This window comes from Eschrichtius robustus, chromosome 6 (genome assembly GCF_028021215.1).
Source record: "Eschrichtius robustus isolate mEscRob2 chromosome 6, mEscRob2.pri, whole genome shotgun sequence".
Classification (NCBI taxonomy): Eukaryota; Metazoa; Chordata; class Mammalia; order Artiodactyla; family Eschrichtiidae; genus Eschrichtius; species Eschrichtius robustus.
Genome location: NC_090829.1, coordinates 22,112,388 through 22,131,897, shown reverse-complemented (window position 1 = coordinate 22,131,897; position 19,510 = coordinate 22,112,388). Strand labels below are relative to the sequence as shown.

General features: G+C 47.0%; 1 protein-coding gene across 1 annotated transcript in view; it reads right to left on the bottom strand.

The window, feature by feature from the left end:
• The window catches only part of CLSTN2 (calsyntenin 2), a 643,926-nt gene that overhangs the window by 135,556 nt on the left and 488,860 nt on the right, over positions 1-19,510 (bottom strand). The window contains exons 3-5 of the mRNA XM_068545999.1: positions 17,715-17,910; positions 16,760-16,968; positions 9,708-9,857 (exon numbers count right to left, since the gene is read on the bottom strand). Of these exons, the coding sequence (XP_068402100.1) occupies positions 9,708-9,857; positions 16,760-16,968; positions 17,715-17,910 (555 nt within the window). The remainder of the gene's footprint in view (positions 1-9,707; positions 9,858-16,759; positions 16,969-17,714; positions 17,911-19,510) is intronic.

The window sequence follows — 19,510 nt, the reverse complement described above, 5'->3', positions numbered from 1 at the left end:
CTTAATTGTATACAGAAAGTTGAAGAGAGCAAGAAAAAGAAGGAATTTTACCTTGTATAATCCATCAAACTGGTTAAAATTGAATCAATATTATAAGGGTGTTGAAATATGCTTTAATATCGGTATATGGTTAGGCCACTCAAGATGGCTGTTCTCTTGCTCTCTGTACATCCCCTGCCAGACCAGTGCCTGTTTCACCTACACCCTACACGCATGACTACGTACTTACCCCAGGCCCCAGCTAGTGACAGCATATCAAAGGGGTGGTGAGGGGTGTGCCCCTCTGCTGGTTTCCCTGGTAACTAATGAGCCAACCTGATGTCAATTTCCCATATAACCGGCAATCTCCCCTTCCCCTGGGGAGTGAAGACTGCCACCATGTCCTGCCCACCATCTGCTGCTGCACACGGTGGTGGGGTGTCGCTGCAGGACCTTGCTTCAGACGTGTAAGCTCCCCCATCCATTAAACCACTGGTGTCTCTGTTGCTGATTCCGGGCTCTTTCTTCGGTCTTGAAGCTGGGCAAGCACAGGCCTTAGAGGCCTGCAGGGTGCAGCCCAACAATCAGTAATATACTTATGTGAAACTAAAACTTGGTTTTGTTTCATCTGCTAAAATGACAAAGGAGATTCTTTCCACATGCACTAAAAACCCGACTGACCCCTGGATTGAGCACGTAAATGTGAAACAGGAAGGAAGGAGCCAGGGCATAGCCTTTGAAAGAATGACATAGCCTGAGGACATGACGTAAACTGATTAGAACCAAATGGGTCCAAGATGGCGGACAAGTTGACTTCCACTAGACCTTGAGCCTCCGTATACGCTCACACCAGCAAGCTAAATGACACACCCACAGGCGCCATAACAGTTCCAAGACCATAACCGATCAAAAAGTGGGCAGTGGCCCAATTCCTGGAAATCCCTGCCTCTTCCTGAAATAGCTGGAATACTCCTCCCACTCATTAGCTTATTAAATTATCCACTCCTATAGAAATGGGCAACCCCATACCCTGGTGCTTTTCTCACCTTCCGAGATGGCCCACACTCTGTCTGTGGAGTTTGTTTCTCTCTAAATAAATCCACTTCTTACCTATCACTTTGTCTCTCACTGAATTCTTTCTGCAATGAGACATCAAGAACCTGAGCTTCATTAAGTCCTGAAACCAGGTGTGTGATCTCAGTTGGAAGACTGTGGGTTTTGGCTGGGTTCGAGTCCCATCCACGTGGGTTTGAGTCCCAGTCTGAGTTCTGGCCGGGTTCGAGTCCCGGCTGTGTGGGTTCAAGCCCCAGTCAGGGTTTTGGCCGGGTTCGAGTCCCGGCCACGTGGGTTCAAGTCCCAATCTGGGTTTTGGCTGGGTTCGAGTCCCGGCCACGTGGGTTCGAGTCCCAATCTGAGGTGCACAGTTTCAAATGCAGGCAATAAATCCATCTCCTGGTTAGGAGTAACTACAAGTGAGATATGATCAGAAATCTCTCCTTAACACTTGGAGACATTACAAATTCTGTTGCAAAATCACTAGCTGCCCAGCAAAGATCCTTATACTCTCTGGTCAAGGTTTTTCTTGATAATAGAATAGCCTTTGATTATCTTTTAGCTGAACAAGGTGTCTGTGCTGTACCCAACACCACCTGCTATACCTGAGCTGACACTTTAGGGAAGTTGAAACTCAGTTACGTAGGATTACTGAAGAAGCCACTTGGCTTAAGAGGGTGACTGCTTCAGTGGGGTCTTTTCTTTGATTGGTTTGGGTCTTGGGGACCATGGTTCTGAAGTGCACTCCAAACATTGAGAATTATCGTGCTTATTATAATCATAATAATACTTGCTGTGTTGTATTCTCTCAAAACCCTTTAAATGCATGTTTGCAGTTGCTAACCACCAAGCAAATGATCTCCCTAAGACAGGAACATCAGAAAAAAAATGAAGAGAATGACCAACTTAAGGATTATGAGCCTGGAACTGTGACCTGTGAATGTCACAGGGATTAAGCAAAGACACTGTGACCTATAGGTGCCACACCAAGGATCAACAAAGCTGTGAGAACTACAGAGCAATAGGCGAGAGTGGTGTTATTGCCTTAACTTTTCATCATATCTCTCAGTTAGGCTGAGAGTTTGACCAAAAGGGGGGAACTGTTAAAGAGAAAACCACAGGCCCAAAAAGGCACTACCTGTGCTAAAGCCCGTGATACCAAACATAGATTCACTACCTGTGCTAAAGCCCGTGATACCAAACATAGATTTAATACCTGACCTGACTACAGTTTTGACCTTCCCCAGGCATGTAATCCTTTCTTTCATTCTCTCTTTTCCTTCCTTCCTTTCCCTTCTTTTTCCTCCCTCCCTCCCCCTTCCTTCCTTCCTTCCTTCCTTCCTTCCTTCCTTCCTTCCTTCCTTCCTTTCTTTCTTTCTTTCTTTCTTTCTTTCTTTCTTTCTTTCTTTCTTTCTTTCTTTCTTTCTTTCTTTCTTTCTTTTTTTCTTCCTTCCTTCCTTCCTTCCTTCCTTCTGAAGTATAGTTGATTTACAATATTATATTAGTTTCCAGTGTATAAGATAGTCTAGGGATGTAATCTTAATTGGACAGTCTGGAATTTTCTGGTCAATGGAGACCCTTTCCGTCCCCCAAAGGAAGAAGAGGTAATATGGATAATAGACTCTTGCTCTTCCCCCAAAAGAAGGTGACCTGGCCTGAAACAATTCTTTCTTTTCTTTTGATAACAACTTTCTCGCCCCTCCCTCCTTCAGTAAAAACCCTCCATTTTGTACAACCCCTCTGAACACTGGACGCTGCCCAATTCATGAACTGTTGAATAAAGCCAATTAGATCTTCACATTTATTACACTGAATTTTGTTTTTTAACAATCCTTTAGAACAAAATGTTGGTACCCTAATGGTAGTATCTTGGACTCCCTGGCAGGACAGTGAAGGAGGGAACTGAGGGCAAGGAGCCATCCTTTCCTCTGTCTTTCAGCCTACAACAAGGGTGACATCACCAGAAGTCCTCCAATGGACACATCTCCACCTTCTGAGCCCTGCCTGTTTCTGTTTAAGCAAATCTGGGTACCTACATGGGTTTATCACTCTATGATTCAAAATCAATGCCTCTCAAGTAGTAAAACCTAAGTCAGCTCTTTGTTGTACTTGATCAATAATTGATCTGACTTTTGCAAGGGGCAGGGTGAAACCGACTGACCCCTGGGGCCTGGGCATTTTTCTCCTTGGCAGGGTGGCAGGCAAGTGGACAGCTGCAGAACGGACAGAATATATACTTGACAAGGCTTAGCAGAGGTCTATTCTACCCAAGACATGCCTGAGTGCCAGTCTTGTCCCCTAGCCTATGGGGTCTCATGGGATTTGCCTGAAACTCTAACCTCCTTTGCTGCTCAGTACCTTGAATTGGTTTTGGAATAAATACATGACTTTAGATACTTTTCCAGAAGTGCTCTGCTTAGTGCACTCAGGAAAAATCATCCTCTTCAGCTGGTCTCCCTGCCCCAATTTCTGCATCCCAGCCACCATCTATGTGGTTGGCCAGAAAGTCCTTCTTCTCCAAGATTCCCCCTCATCACGCCAGGGCATGAAAGTCTCTGGGCTCCCCACTACCCTTGGGGTAACACAGGAGGTCTCCCTCTTGATCTGGTCCCCACTGGCTTGTTGCAATGCTCTCCCCCATGCCCTGGCCACATCATGCTCTCTCCCACCCTCCTGACATCTGCTCCCTAACCTGGAACACTCTTCTTCGCTGTGCTAAAACTATTATCCTTCAAGATTGATCCCAGGTGCCTCTGCCCCAGGGCCCCTGCAAGGTTAAATGTCTTTCCCTTGTGTCCCCAATGCTCCCTCTAGCAGAGCTTGTGTCCCCCATATTGCCTTCTTTTTTTTTTTTTTTTTTTTAGATTTATTTATTGATTGATTGATTGATTGCTATGTTGGGTCTTCGTTTCTGCACGAGGGCTTTCTCTAGTTGCGGCGAGTGGGGGCCACTCTTCATCGCAGTGCGCGGGCCTCTCACTATCGTGGCCTCTCTCGTTGCGGAGCACAGGCTCCAGGCACGCAGGCTCAGTAGTTGTGGCTCACGGGCCTAGCCGCTCCGCGGCATGTGGGATCCTCCCAGACCAGGGCTCGAACCCGTGTCCCCTGCATTGGCAGGCAGACTCTCAACCACTGCGCCACCAGGGAAGCCCCCCCATATTGCCTTCTATACTATGAGTCCTGGTAGGTCTTTTTCCCTCTGTATTCTCAGCCTTCAGCACACAGTGGGCCTTCAGTAAAGGGTAAATGAATTCACGTCAGAATATCTCCTACTGCGGCATGTGTGTGTCAGTTTCGGTTATCTCACAATGCGAATAACTAAGGGAAAATTAATCTCAACCAGCAGCTTTCAGGCTGCTGTCTTTTCAACACAAAAATCTTAGACATACTCTAGGTGTTTAGAAATATTTTCTGCATGACCTTCTCACTCCAAATGAAGGCCATGGACCAGCAACATGCAGATCGACCCCAGACGTACTAAGTCAGAATCTGGATTTTACCCAGCCTTGCAGGTGCTCGTGTACACATTCAGATTTGAGAAACATTCCTCTCAAAGATACCCTCCTCCTTCCTAACGAAGGCCTGGTTTGTGGGATGGTAGAAACACCAAGACAGTTTGACACACCTGGAGAATAATTCAAGCCCAAAAGAACAGAGAAGAAATAGTTCATTATGTGGCCACATCTCCTTTTCTTTCTATATTAAATGAGACACCTTACTGTGAAGGTAAAAGGAGCAGGAATTGGGCCTGAGGGAGAAGTTCTAGGAACCCGCAGCATTGGGTGAACTGATGCTGGGTGAGGTGTAAATTGGCTGCCGTGGGATGGTGCTCAGGGATGAAGTAGGAAAATGAAGATGGGATTTTGCGGGGGCTGGAGTCTGGAAAGCTGATTTGATGTGGGAACTTCAGATCCAGAATGGCAGGATGTCTGGTCAGCAACGTGCCTGGGAAAGAAACGGTGAAGGGCCAGGGAGAGAGTCTATAGTGGTTCTCTTCAGAGGGGAGCTGTTTTGCATAAAGGGGACAGTGACAGACTGAACTTTGGGTCTCAGGTGGCAGGAGCAGGTAATAATAAATACAAAATCTGACTTGCAACAATAAAAGGGAAAATGTCCTAAGTAAGTGTTGTGCAGACAATGTTTTCAGCTTGAAACATAGAAAGAGATGGGCCAAGGGATTATAGAGAACAATAAAGGAAGGGAAAAAGAAGGGATGTGTTTCTCAGTATGACATTACATAACATAATGTAAAAACTAAACAAACAAAACCCTCAAACCAGCAACTGAATTGCAAATGCTCCTCTAGGACACAGTCTGTGGCCCCTCTAAGCAGGGGTCAGCAGTGCCATCTCTGACTGTGTCCGTTGCTGTTACTGCCCCCATCCGCCTGAGAGCCTCTGAGGGCACTGCATCCTCTGTGGTGCTCTGACCCATGGATGGATGCAGATTCTTCCCGAAGTCCTCAGGCGTGGGTACCTATAACCGCTTGGCAGGAGGGAAACAGACACTAAGAAGACTGCAAGTCCAGATGCCTGGCATGAAAAGCACAAGCTCATCTTTAGCGTGTGTACTGCATGCACACCTTTTTTCTGGTTCCTATTAGAATCATCCATCTCTGTGAATAAGAGCTGCTATAGGGATACTGCGTGTTCTCAGAGCTCAGGACAAAACACAGGTTTAGTTCTCCCTTTCACCCACACAGGTCTAGCTGATGCTTTGAGGATGCTCTTCTTCCCTGGGCAGCTGAGAATGGGAGTGACATTTCCTTAGGCAAATCTCCACCTACCCCTGCAGAGAAAGCTGACCCTGACCACCTACTCAGAATTACACTCTCAGAATACAGCAGAGAAGACAAAACTCACGTAAGAGCAAGACGCATACGCCTGGTACCCTGGGGTCATTTTCTGGATGCAAAGCCTTCCTCTCCTTGCTGCCAGCTGAGCCTCTGATAAGCCCTGCTCTGCCATTGGTGAGTGATGGTGGTAAGCAAGCTTTTAGTTGATGCTTAGGTGATGGACAGAAAGTTCAGGGAGTGCCAGGGTCTGTGAGGAGTGTGGTTCTGCCCTCAGGGAGCCCATATCATTTCTGGGAAGACAATATTCACCCACAGAAAAAAGGCAGAGAATGGAATACCATAGCCCGAGCAGATGATGCCTTAGCCAAGGTCTGAAAGGCAGGTGGCAGCAAAGCCAGAGGGTGGGACGTCCTTCGTGTACAGCTGGGTAAGGCCAGCATCCCTTTGGGAAAGCTGCAGCCCTACATTCCTGGAAGGGGTCATTGTGATGGAGAAGAGGGCCAATGCCCTGGGGCATCACTGGAGTCTGGGAGGAAGGGAGGGCTCTAGCTGTGAGCAGGTCCCTTGCTCCTCCAGCATAGCTAGCTCCCTGGGACAAGCTGAGTGCAGAAAGGGCTTGTGATGGCACTGACTGGGAGTGAGTGGTTCAGGGGAGACAGAAGGCTCTGAGTGTGATGGATTGCTTTCACTATGCTGCAGTCCCCTCCTGCCTGGAGGGAAATGACTTAGAACAGGTACAAGAATTTGAACTGCCAACCTGCGATTGCTTGGTGACTGGTGTTGCTTGAGAGAAGCCAGTGCAGGGAGGAGCCTCTGTTCTGGGCGATTACGCCTGGCACATGTCCGCAGAGCCCTCACTCACAACTGGGTCCCCGGGGCTTGGGGAGCATCGCGGCGCCTCACCCTGGCATCCAAAATCTTGACTACCAACCTTCCCCTCCACCGACTTCTCCAAATTCGCTCCCCATTTTCTCCCCAGTCCCCACCCCCTCCGCAAGCCAGATCGGCTTCCTACCATTGTTCACTGCGCCCTGAATGGCCTCCCGTCTCTTTGTTCCTCTCCTATTTTACACAGTGCAGCCTTCACCCAACACCTGCTTCAGGAAGAACCAGCCCTTTCCCCTAGGAACCGGATGGCCTCTCCCAGTGAGGAACAGCCTGCTTCATCTGTGGTAGCAAAACAAAACAAAATGAAACAAACAAACAAACAAAAAGCAACCCAGTAAAACATGGCTCACGCCAGTTTGCTCCACAAAGCTGGGAGAAGGGGCTGGACAGGAGACACATATCTGGGACCGGTGGCCATGCTCTTGCCTGCAGAAAGGAGAACTTTGAGCTCTGAGGCTGCAGCCCTGGCCAGGAGTAGAAGAGAGAGCAGCCCCAAGATGGGCTGGTCAGAAATGGCGGTTGCCCAAGTGGAGGAGTAAAGTGGACCAGTACGGTGGTAGGACGGAAGATTCCTTTCTAGGTCTGGGGGCTGGGATAGGAATGCCAGGAAAGCATTTTGACCGTCACCACACATACCTGAGAACTTGGAGGACCTGTCTGTGATCTGAAAGCCTGCTGGGACAATGGCTGGGGAGACAGACCTAACGGCTGTCTACAGTGGGTGAGCTAGAGGGAGGAGGGGGGTGATGCAGAATCCAGAGTCAGCTTCTCCCACCCAAGGCTGGCAGACTTAGGCAGGGAGCCACCATCAAGTAGTTGGTCCAGATGTTACACCTGCTTACATCACTTTGCCTGGCACGGTGAGCAGGTGCAGGGAGGTGCTGCTTCCCTTTTGTCTTTGTTCCACACAGAGGTACATTTTTCACCATTCATTCATGCATTCAGCACTTGCCAATCACCTGCCTTGTGCCTGGCCCTGTGCTGGGGCTGCAGACACATCGGTAGATGGATAACATCCTTGCCTCCTGGACCTCCCTGTCTAGAGGTGAAAATAGCCTCATGCCCCGAGGTAGGGGCCCCATGCATTCTTCACACGCAGAATGAAACATTATTAACACGTTTTACTTTGCATACATTTAACACTGAAACAAGTACAAACTCCATTAGGAAATTACATTTAAATATATTTCAATGTGATTCCAAATCTGTAGGTGTCTCATTTATCAAAGACAAAAAAGATTGGGATCATTCTCCAGATATGGCTTTGTGTTTTGCTTTCCTCACTTTAAATCCCATTGTGAGCTTGTTCCGTGCTTAGAAAGCTTTTATATTCTTTCCAGCCTTTCTTTTCAAAAGTGAGACTTTCCCTGGGGCCAGTTGTTACACGTCAAAATGAAACAAGGTGAGTTCTTCTTCACTCAAATAGCTTTTCATTCATTCATTCAATGACTATTTCTTGAGCACCTACCATTGGGGCCAGACATGTGCTAAACCTGAGAAATTCCACTGTGAACAAGAGAGACAGAATCCTGCCCTGAGGGTCCTTAGGGTCTAGTGAATTACACTCAACCAGAGTTCAGGTCCCCTGAGGTCAGGGACACACAGTTTCCCACTCTGGCTTGTTCCTTTTTCTCTGTCTCTTGCTTGAAATAGATGGACACAGAGAAGACTCTCCTTTGTTCTTTACCTCTCATATGTCTTAGCTATGTCTCCTCTACTCAGCATTTCACCTTGTCTACTTTGTTCAAAGGCAAATGATTCCGATTCTCTCCAGAGGTGGATTTAATTACCCCCTCCCATCTTTCTAGTTGCAAGATTAAGGAAGATAAAGTTGTGCAGGGGACGATCTGAGGGCAATGACCCAGGTGGGTCCTCAGGTGTCCTTGCGTTGCACCATGAGGTCCTGCCAGTCTGGCCTGCTGAATTGGATTAGGAATAAATGCCTGAGTAAAAGGCAGCCATTCAAAGTCTGACCAGTGACCTATATGTGGTCTGGCATCAGCCTGTCCCATAGGGACATGAATGATCAACACAGCTAATCGCACCCTCTCTTGGGGAGTTAAGAATGAAAGATACAGAGAGATAGAGATAGAGAAAGAGAAAGAGAAAGAATATAACAGGGGCCCTGAAGATTTAAAGACCTATGAAGGGAAGGCAGCAGACAGAAGGCATAAAGTGGATGAAACCATGGAGCGCCCTAAGTTATGTGTAAGCAGAACCCTGCAACAGCATCAACAACCAAAATGGTGGCACAGAGATAACTCCAGCATCCCTGCTCGGCCACCAGAACTACTGGTGCCACCACAAGAGCTCTTGTTATTCCATAAACCAACCAATCCTCTGCGAGCTCCATCTCTGCAGCTGGCCTTCCCATCCTTATTTCCCCTTAGTTCATTGCTACACCTCCATCCTCAAAGGGTAACCTGAACCTTCTGTCTTTGCATCCTAAAAGATCTAAACTAGCAGAAATATCCACCTCCATCGAAGGCCATTGCTTCTCCATTACCAGAGCCAACACTTTAGAAACCCCCTAACACAGAGGCTGGATTCTGGATCTCCAGCCTCTGCCTGTACGCCCTCTGTGCAAGCCCAAGGAACACGAAACCTTCCCCAGGTGCTGAGCAATTATCAAAACTTGAAATGCACCAGCTGAACTCCGAACCCTTAGGTAAAGTGAATTGGCCCTTTCTCCTGAGCACTGTGGGATAATTCCTATTGATAGGAAGATGTCATGAGACTTGAGAAAGGGCACACTGGACAAACTGGGCACACGAGTTAGAGGAGTTGCCCTGGACATTCTCAGCTGTAAAATGGGGGTACTATACCGCCCAGGAGTTGTAAGAACAAACAGGTACTCTTTCTCACAGCAGAGTGTCTGTGCTTTACAAATTCCTCTAGTGATGCATTGTGATGATTGGAGGGCAAGTCCAGCACCTCCTATACACCTGGCCAAGCTGCCTTCCCCCAACAGGACTGACGAGAGCAGGCCCACCTTGCCAGCCAGGCTTGCAAACTGGCTTCACGTCCACCTGCACCAGGGTGTCCTGCACTGCAGGCTTCTGTCCACAGTCGTAGGCGGTCACCAGGATCTCATACTGGTGTTGCTTGTCATAGCTCAGCTTCTCCGTGTTCCTGACGTTGCCTGAAGATACAGGGACATTGAAAATCATTTCAGATCAACTTAACCACGTTGCAGTTCTTCAAAATCCCTTCTGCCCTCTTCCAACCTTCACCAGAATAAAATGTCCCCTTTCCCTATCTCTTTGTAAAGACTAGGGCAAGTAGGGACGTGGCTTCCACATGTGGCCTGCTTGTGCCTTGGTGGCAGCTTCTCAGGAACCGCTGGCCGGAGCCACCCCAGCTGTGGAACGGAACTGCCAGGTAATTCTGCACACACATCTGGAATCCAACTGGTTGTGTTAAGTACGGGGTCGTCAGAAGACCACCCTAAACTGCGCCAACATTAACCCTACAGAAGACCACCCTAAACTGCACCAAACTAACCCTACATTAGGCTGTGTCCCTAATGTAGGGCAACGTATGCTCATCTGACATGAAATCTCTGGGAAAAAGATGGAATTCAGAAACGTCCTGACACGTATTTTTTAACATCTGGGCTCTTCGCCAAGAATGTTCATTGCCTCTTCTTACATTATTTTGCTACCAAATAGGAAGTAAAATCAATACGAGAAAACGTGTGACCTCTCTTCTGAAAGCTACACAGAATAACAGATTCCTTGCCCTGGTGGCAAAGACATTTTTCTTCTCCAAGAGAGACCAGACATTGTTTCTGAGCCATTTGTGTGTTTTTGTTCCTGTCGGTTTGATATTATGGTTCAGAAATAAATAGTTGACAATTAATGAGCAAACTTTTAATTGACTATTTTTGCTGAAATACAATTTTCGTTTCAAAAAGTGAATCAAGGCCTGAAGTGCATTTAATACTTTTTACTTTTTGATTCCCAGAGATTAAAGTCTCCCTTTGTTGAGAATAATTTCATTCTGGCTTTTTTTTTTCATTGGTGGAGCTGACAGCAAATTAGAATTCAAATGATATCATCATCCTTTGCCAGAAGCGAAATCAAGAGAGTGGCATGGACATATATACACTACTAAATGTAAAACCGATAGCTAGTGGGAAGCAGCCGCATAGCACAGGGAGATCAGCTCCGTGCTTTGTGACCACCTAGAGGGGTGGGATAGGGAGGGTGAGAGGGAGGGAGACGCAAGAGGGAAGAGATATGGGGACATATGTATATGTATAACTGATTCACTTTGTTATAAAGCAGAAACTAACACACCATTGTAAAGCAATTATACTCCAATAAAGATGTTAAAAAAACAATAAAACTCCAAATAAACCAACAAGCAAATACACAAACATGGAATGGCTGACTCAGGTATATATATTTCATTTTTGTGCACCTTTGTTAAAATTAAAAAAAAAAATTTATTGAAGTATAGTTGATTTACAATGCTGTGTTAATTTCTGCTGTACAGCAAAGTGATTCATTTATACATATATATACATTCTTTTTCATATTCTTTTCCATTATGATTTATCACAGGATATTGAATATACTTCCCTGTGCTATATTGTAGGACCTTGTTCATCCGTCCTATGTAATACTAGTTTGCATCTGCTAATCCCAAACAACCCCCTTGGCAACCACAGGTCTGTTCTCTATGTCTGTGTGACTCAGGTATATTTTTATATTTCATCAAAACTAAGGGGAAACTTTTTAATGAGCTTTCTTCCATTCCAACTGATGTATATTGTTCATGCAAATTGAGACAACAGGGACTAACCCAAGAAAGTTTGGAAAATTAGAAAAGCCACATCACGCGTTAAAGATAGGAAAAAATTCATCCACCCATCACTCAATATTAGTAAGACAGTACTCAGCATGAGGCCATGGGCAGGTGCTACGAATGTGAGCATATGTAAGGGTGTGGAGGGTCAGGGGGTACGAAGTTGCCCAAGACATTGGACCAAGAATTGGAATCATTTCTTCTGCTATCTGCTCTGGACTGTTTCTAAAAATCCAACTGCAGCCAGTGATTGGAAGTCAAGTTTCCTTTAACAAAGCCAGTCAAGAATCTCTGAATAAAAATGTGTTTGCTGTATCTTTGGCCTTGTGGCGGATGTTCAGAATCCCTTTCCTTTTTCTCCAAATATTTGTTTCAGTCTCAGCTCGGGGCCCCGAGCACACCTGGAACAGCTCAGTATGGGGTTGGTAACATTCCCTGTGGCTTCTGTTAACAAATTAGTTCATGGTTAAAGCCATCACAGGGGAGGACTTCTGCCAGGTGGAAGCACTGTAATAGGACCACGAGAAGTATGTTTCAGCAACATCGACTTGAATTTTGAACAAAATGTTTTCACTTTCTTTAAAGTTAAATGGCTCTCAAAAGATACACCTTGTAGAAGAGGAAGGCTCAGGGTTTACTGTCCGTGTGACATTCAGCAGACCAAACACTATTGATTGCGGTAGAAAAATAAAAATAAACACACGAGCCTGCAATCCTTGGCTCAATTTACGGCAGCTCCCCTTCTGTAAGAAGTCTTAATGAAACTGAGAAACTACTTTACTTTCTCCACCACCACCGACTTCACGCATGGGAGAATGGGTTTCAGAGCACAGGATTTGAAGTATCAGAGTATAATATTTTCACTGATGGTTGTAGAGGGAAGGGTCGTGTTTGGCTAAGTCACACATTTAAAAACATTTTGAAAGATCAGAAACAGCCCTCCTTTTTGCTTCTGTGACAATTGTATTATTTTCCCCACATGTGAATGATTTCTCCTAGTGGTGCCTTCTCAGGAGAACTGAGTCCACAGTTAACCCAGGTGAGTACTGATCTCTGGGCTTATTTCTCTGTTCCAAATGAACTTGGGAAGGTTAACTCTCAAAGAACTATCCGTACCTACCATGTGTCATAGTGAAGGTATTTTTTAAAACCTCAGGTGGAGTAGGGGTTGCAACGAGACAAGCGCACTTACCTGCACCCTCCTTCTGATGGAATTTAAATCGGAGTTGCCCTTTTGGAAACTTATGCAGGCCAGTCACTTTGCAAGTGTTCATACCTTTTGGCCATGCAATTCCACGTCTAACAACTGACTCCAGAAAAAATGATAAAAATTGCAGACAAAGGTGCAAATATGTTCATCTAAGCATTATTTATTACATTGAAAAAGAGTAAAGAAACTGGATGCCCAATAGTAAGAGACAAGCTAAGCCTGATTCTCTGCTTAGACGGACTGCTGTTCATGCTAAAAGTGCTAATTATGAAGCATGTTTATGGAGGGAAAAAATCTACACAATCGAATGTTAAGTGAAAAGGGGAAGATAAAGAAAAGCAAGGAAAGCGTGGCCTTATTTTGTTCAAGAGCTTCATAGAAAAAGCGCTGGTAAAATGTCAGTAGTGGTTCTCTTTGGTGGGATTACAGGTGACTTACTTCTTCTTCATACTTTTCTGTGCTTCCCTTGTTTTCCACAAAGGACGTGCGTTTCTCTTCCATTCAGGTGGAAGAGAAGTGTTTTCATGTACTTGGAGAACAGACTTGAGGACACACTGTGCTCATAGGTGTCCGACACCTGTTACTCACCAGGGCAGCCTGCGGAGGGCTCAGCAGAGGCTGCATGAGACCAACCACTGCTTGGAAAGTAGAAAAGTCTGCCAAGTGGAGACCGGGTGTCACTGACAGCCCTGCTGCTTCCTCAGCCATCATTCCCACCCCTGGCTGAGCGCAGTACTGAATTCCCATGTTACAGTGAGGATCTGAGGCCAGGTTTAAGTAACTTGTCAAGGACCTCTCTCTCTCACGCACACACACATACACAGAGTGGTAGGCGTAGGATTAAGACACAACTTTGTATTTTTGCACTTAAATACCATTGCCATGCGTTCCTGTCAAATGTCACTGAGGACAGTGATAATATCACTGGTGAAAAGGCTTTGGCACCAACACTCAGGGGACCTGGCTCCAGTCCCCACTCTGCCACTGGGGTGACAGGTGCTATATGGCCAGCTCTTCATGCTTTAGGAATCAGTATTTCCATCAGTTCAATGGAAGTGAGGAACTAAGCCCTACCAATCTCAGAGAGACCAGCCAAATGCTAGAAGATGGGGGGCTGGAAGCCGTCTGAAATGGATCCAGAATTTCCCAAGAGGGAGGTAATGCCACCAACTCAGTTATTTGCTCATAATTTCAGTCTGTAAATCCGTGGGGAATGAATATCTTTCATGTCCCAGTCACCCAGGTAAATATCTAATAATCATGGCACCATGAATGGAACACTATGTGCTAAGTACCTTGTGAACGTCATCCCCAGGCACTGCCTCTCCCTGAGGCCTCACTACCCCACAATGGGGAAGGGACTGTTACTGCCATGATTTTTCAGGGGAGGAATTCAAGGGAAGGGAGGCCGAAGACTTCCGGTTGGAAGAGGTTGAGTCTTGCATTAAAAGAAAAAGTCCTGGGGCGTGAATGAGTGGAGCCCAACTCAACAGTACTCCTTCTTTTTTTTTTTTTAATTAATTTATTTTATTTTATTTATTTTATTTTTGGCTGCGTTGGGTCTTCATTGCTGCACGCGGGCTTTCTCTAGGTGTGGCAAGCCGGGGCTACTCTTTGTTGTGGTGCGTGGGCTTCTCATTGCGGTGGCTTCTCTTGTTGTGGAGCACGGGCTCTAGGTGTGCGGGCTTCAGTAGTTGTGGCACGCGGGCTCAGTAGTTGTGGTGCACGGGCTTAGTTTCTCTGCAGCATGTGGAATCCTCCCGGGCCAGGGCTGGAACCCATGTCCCCTGCATTGGCAGGTGGATTCTTAACCACTGTGCCACCAGGGAAGCCCAGCAGTACTTTTTCTAATGTGCATGCAAAGAACTTCTTCAAGGAGCTGGGAAGGTCACTGGGAGAAGTGATGGATACGGGCCAACTGGGAAGCTCATTAGAATGGGAGCTGCTTCTGTGTCTGCCCTTAGGTCCTGCCTTCATTACTTGAGAACTGCTTTTGTAAACCTCGCCATGGGCTGGGCGGGGCAGGCAGGGAGGCGGGGGCACACTCCCCGGAGTGCCGGCTCTCCTCTTCGTCTCAGGCTGTAAACCAACGCTGGACACAAAGGCCTGGCAAAGGACCATTACTCACTTTTAATGAGACAGCTAGGTAAATAAACTGGCATGTGTTAGTGAAATGGCTCATCAAGGTGAGTAATTATCTTCATGACTGGGGCAGTTTACCCTCAGGTGAAGGAATTTGCATCTCCTCTCTCCCGGGTTGTGGCTCTCCAGAACTAAGGCAGGAGGCCAAGGGCAGCTTGACCACTTGTTCCAGATACCCTCCCCCCCGTCCTGTCTAGCTCTTCAGCAAGGACTTGTCACTCCCCAAGTTCCACAGCTCTTGTGGACATAGACTGATCATAGGGAACCAGAAACATACAAAGCAGTTGTTTCATATTTTGTAGAGTGGCGTGTGTGTGTGTACGTGTGTGCATGTGTCATGTATGTCTGTGTGGTGGGGACAAGCCAGCCAATTTATAGGGCCTGTAGGAAAAGCTGTCAGGAGCAGTTCTTCTAATTGAAATTACCTGCTTCTTAGTCCTGAACCAAACTTTAAAGTCCAGTATTTTCTCCTTTGCTTTCTCATGTGTTGATCTAGTGTCCTACACACTTAGCATCTAGTGATGTCCAGGTGTGTAACTGACACTGGCCACGTGTTTGAGCATCTTTTAAGGAAACTTCCTTATTACCATTTTGTCTGCTTGATGAATATTGGTTTCATCTTCTGAGACAGATCATAAACTCCAGGAGACCAAGGATGAGGGTGTCTCCTTGGCCTCCATGCCCTATGGAATCTGCTGCAATTCTCAGGATGCAGAAGACTCTGTCATAGGGTAAGTTTCTCCCTGGTCTCAACATCAAGAGACACAGGAAGCACTGAAGATTTGCGAGCAGGTGACTGATGGTATTTCCTTCTAGGCATTGGCTACCAGGAGGCTGAGGGCTAATTCGCTGCCTAGCCCTAGTTCATGGCACGCTTTGTGCACCACCCTCACCCTTGACGCTGCCTGACTTTCTATTTTTTATTTTGATTTTTTTTTGCTAGACGGTAAGCTCCATGTGGGCAGGCCCACTTCTGTTTTGACTTCCCCTCTATCTCTATTCCCAGTTCCCAGCACTGTGCCTGGCACTTAATAAACATTTACAGCGTGGATGAGCCTCAGGTTTTGCAACTTTCCCATCATTGAGCAGTTAAATCCTATTTGAAACAAAGTGAGGATAATGTACGTATACTCACACACTCATGCTAATAATGAAACAATATATTTGATTAATATCAAGTTATTGAGAATTACAGTTAAAGTGGGCTGAGTTGATTGGGCCTCTGGCTGTGGTGTTTACACTGCAATGAGTTTTTTAATAATGGTGATGGGGAAATATCCAAATGGCTTTCTAGGATTGTTTTCAGTTCAGTAAGTTTAGTTTGAGACTGGAGTGTGGTGGGAGGGGTCTTTCATTCCTCATTCTCACTGGGGTGGAAGTTCTCAAAAACCCTTGGCAAGAGCTTTAAAGATTCCTGAATGGATCTATAGCTTGGACGGTGTTTCCAAAATCTGCACCTTCTCTTTTAGCTTCTCTCTGTCTGGGAGCAGATTGTTGTGGTGTGGCTCATGTTACAACGTGTTATACAGGAAACTCAGATGTGGCGGAGTTGATGGCATGGTTCACATCTGGATGACAGCAGGAAAATTCTACCAGAAAACCAACCTGTCTTCAGTATCCAAATGCGTGGCATTGTGAGTTCTATAGACTATTCACTGAGGAGGTTTCTGGGGTGGTTTAGACCTGGCCGGGCTGCCGATTACATAAGGTCATCCCTTCTAGCGCAGGGCTGAGTTCTGGGTTACAGAGCCTACATCAGGGATAGCAAGGGCGGTGTCACCTGCCAAGTGCATTCAGAGCCCTCCCTTGGCCTTCAAAGGGGTGGGGGGGTGGAGCTGTTTCCCTGCTTCCGTTCACCGGGGTCCTCTCAGGACACTCACCGTTTCTGTCGATGGCAAAAGGCACATCAGTTGTGACGATTTCGTAGTTGCAAATCTGGCTGTACTGCGGGGAGCAGTCCTCGTCGACAGCCTCCACCTGCAGGATGCTGTCGTAGATCTTGCCCTCTGTCACAACGGCCTTGTAGGCCGGCTCTTTGAAGGTGGGAGCAAACTCATTGACGTCCTTCACCTGGATATGGACCACGGCCCTAGGACCACACACGGGAAGGAAGAGATGGCGGTAAAGAAAGACTCGCACCATCCTCCCACACCTCCCACGGGTACTGACTCAGGTCCCAAGGTCAGGAGAGTAGAGAAACCACTAGACAGTCGGGGTGGCTGTTGTCTGAGTGCTCTGTCCTCCCTCCCATTGAGACCCCTTTACCTGTCCTTGCTCCGATCCTCTGAGATGAATCCACCCCAGAGAGGTGCCTCCCCTTCTCTGACCTTCCTAGTTACCCAGCTTTAGGCAACACATTTCCTCTAGATCATCTCCCCATTCCCTCCGCTGTTCATTCACTCCATCCAGTAAGAACTGAACCACTCTTACTCTGGGTTAGGCGCTGTGCTAAACTCTATTTGAGAGTTACAACCCCAAATGAAAAGTGCTGTGACAGAGAGAAGCACACAGTCTGGCAGAAATCCAGGGAAAGGTCTCAACGAGGTCTGCAGGGATGGGCTGGCTGACAGAAGGCTTCCCAGAGGAAGTGACATCTGAACTCAGTCCTGATGGTAAAATGGGAGTATCTTCATGTGAAGCAGAGGGGTGGAGTATTCTAGGGGTAGAAGGAGACCCGCGCTGATGCCTGTAGGGGCCTGGGGACCTGGCCAGCAGTCGGGCAGGCTAGAGCAGCATGGTGTGACCACTGCACATGCATATCTGAAGAGCAGCGTGTGAACGGAGATGGGCGGGCAGGGGTGGGAGGGGTCCAGGGAGCTCCATCAGGTCACTCACTTGTGCGATTTCTTCCAGGCCGTCTCCTGGGGCCCCGTGCCGCAATCGTAGGCCTGGATAATGAACGTGTACTCCTTTTGCAGCTCACAGTCGATGGGGCTCCTGGCGCGGAGCCGGCCCTCTCCCGACGTCTTGTTGAGCACCACGGCCTCGAAGGGCAGCTCCTGGCCATGGATCTTGAATGCACAGATTTCCCCTGCAGGAGGATGGAAGGCAGAGAGCGGGGATCCTGAGAACGGCCAGACTGAACACAGAGCTTCGACTGGACCAGATTTGCAAACCCAAAACCAGACCATTTCCTCCACACAGATAATTGTCAAAGCAGAAGCAGCCGTTAGAGACTCATACCAACACGTTCATGTCCTGGATGGTAAGACTGAAATGTGCCCCATCTGGTGTACCCGGCAGAAAAAGTGGGGTGTGTGGGTGATCATCGTGCAGGGGAGCTGGCTGATTGTCTCAGTTTGCCACTTTTCCTAGGAGGTTTCTCGCTTGCCCTCTGCCCAGTATGAGATTAAGGAATTTGCCCGCGGTCAAAAGACAAATGACTGCAGAGGAAAGGAGAAAAAGGCCAAAGCTTTCACTGTCTTTTGTTTTGTGACAACATCCTTGAGTCTTCAAAGTGTGCTCTGTGAAGCAGCGGCCTGGGCATCCCTGGGGAACTTGTTAGGAATACAGACTCCCAGGTCCCACCTGAACCTCCTGAGTCAGGATATGCATCTTTTTTTTTTCTGGTGTGTCCATGATGTCTTTTTTTTTTTTTTTTTGAAGTATAGTTGATTTACAATATTGTGTTAATTTCTGCTGTACAGCAAAGTGATTCGATTATATATATATATATATATATATATATATATATATATTCTTTTTTATATTCTTTTCCACATGGTTTATCACAGGATATTGGATATAGTTCCCTGTGCTATATAGTAGGACCTTGTTGTTTACCCAGCCTATATATAATAGTTTGCAGCTGCTAACTTAATTAGGGTCCCCAGGTGATCTGTTTGCTCAGTAAATGTAAGCAGCGCTGCTTGCCTCTGTCCTTTACTCTTGGTTTAAGCACCCCGCGTTGCTGTAGCCCCTTCCCCCTTCTCCCCTCCCCCTTCTCCCCTCCCCCCTCCTTCCCGTCTCTCACCTACCACTTCCCTGCGGGGACAGGGACACCACTTGGAGTTGCCATGTTCTCTCCAAACAGCGGGGGTGAGTTTATGTGAGTTCCAGAATCCCTGTGGAGCCTGAAAAGCCAACTTCTTAAAGAGCTGACCATGTTGTGCAATGAATACATTTCTCTCCATCAGCTGGGTTCATGTGTATTATAGCTATTTCTCAGCACTAAAACAAGGCCACAAAAATATCTTCTTTATCTCAGTTGATGGATGTTTATTTCTTGAACCCTGACTGTAAGCCCTGTAGTAAATGTCCTGGAAAGTACTGAAGATTTGAGACACGTTCTCTTCCTGTGTTGAGGGAGCTTACAGGCTTTTTGGGGAGACGATGTGCAGATGTCCAGAAAGACCATTCATAGTGCAAAAGGGGTGTGTGAGTGTCACATGACATGGGCAGCAAGGTGTCCAGCTATAGGCTGCTGGGGAGTAAAACTGCTGGGGCCTGAGTCACGTTCCAGGTTCACTACTGACTTGTTGATTTAGTCAAATTATAGTGACTCTCTGGGTTTCAACTGTGTCACCTGTAAAAGGGCCCAGGAGATAATGTCGCAGGGAGAACATCTACCTGACATGCCCCAAGCCTGGTCTGACATTGCCCCAGCTGCACTGCTGTGACCAGGGTGAGGT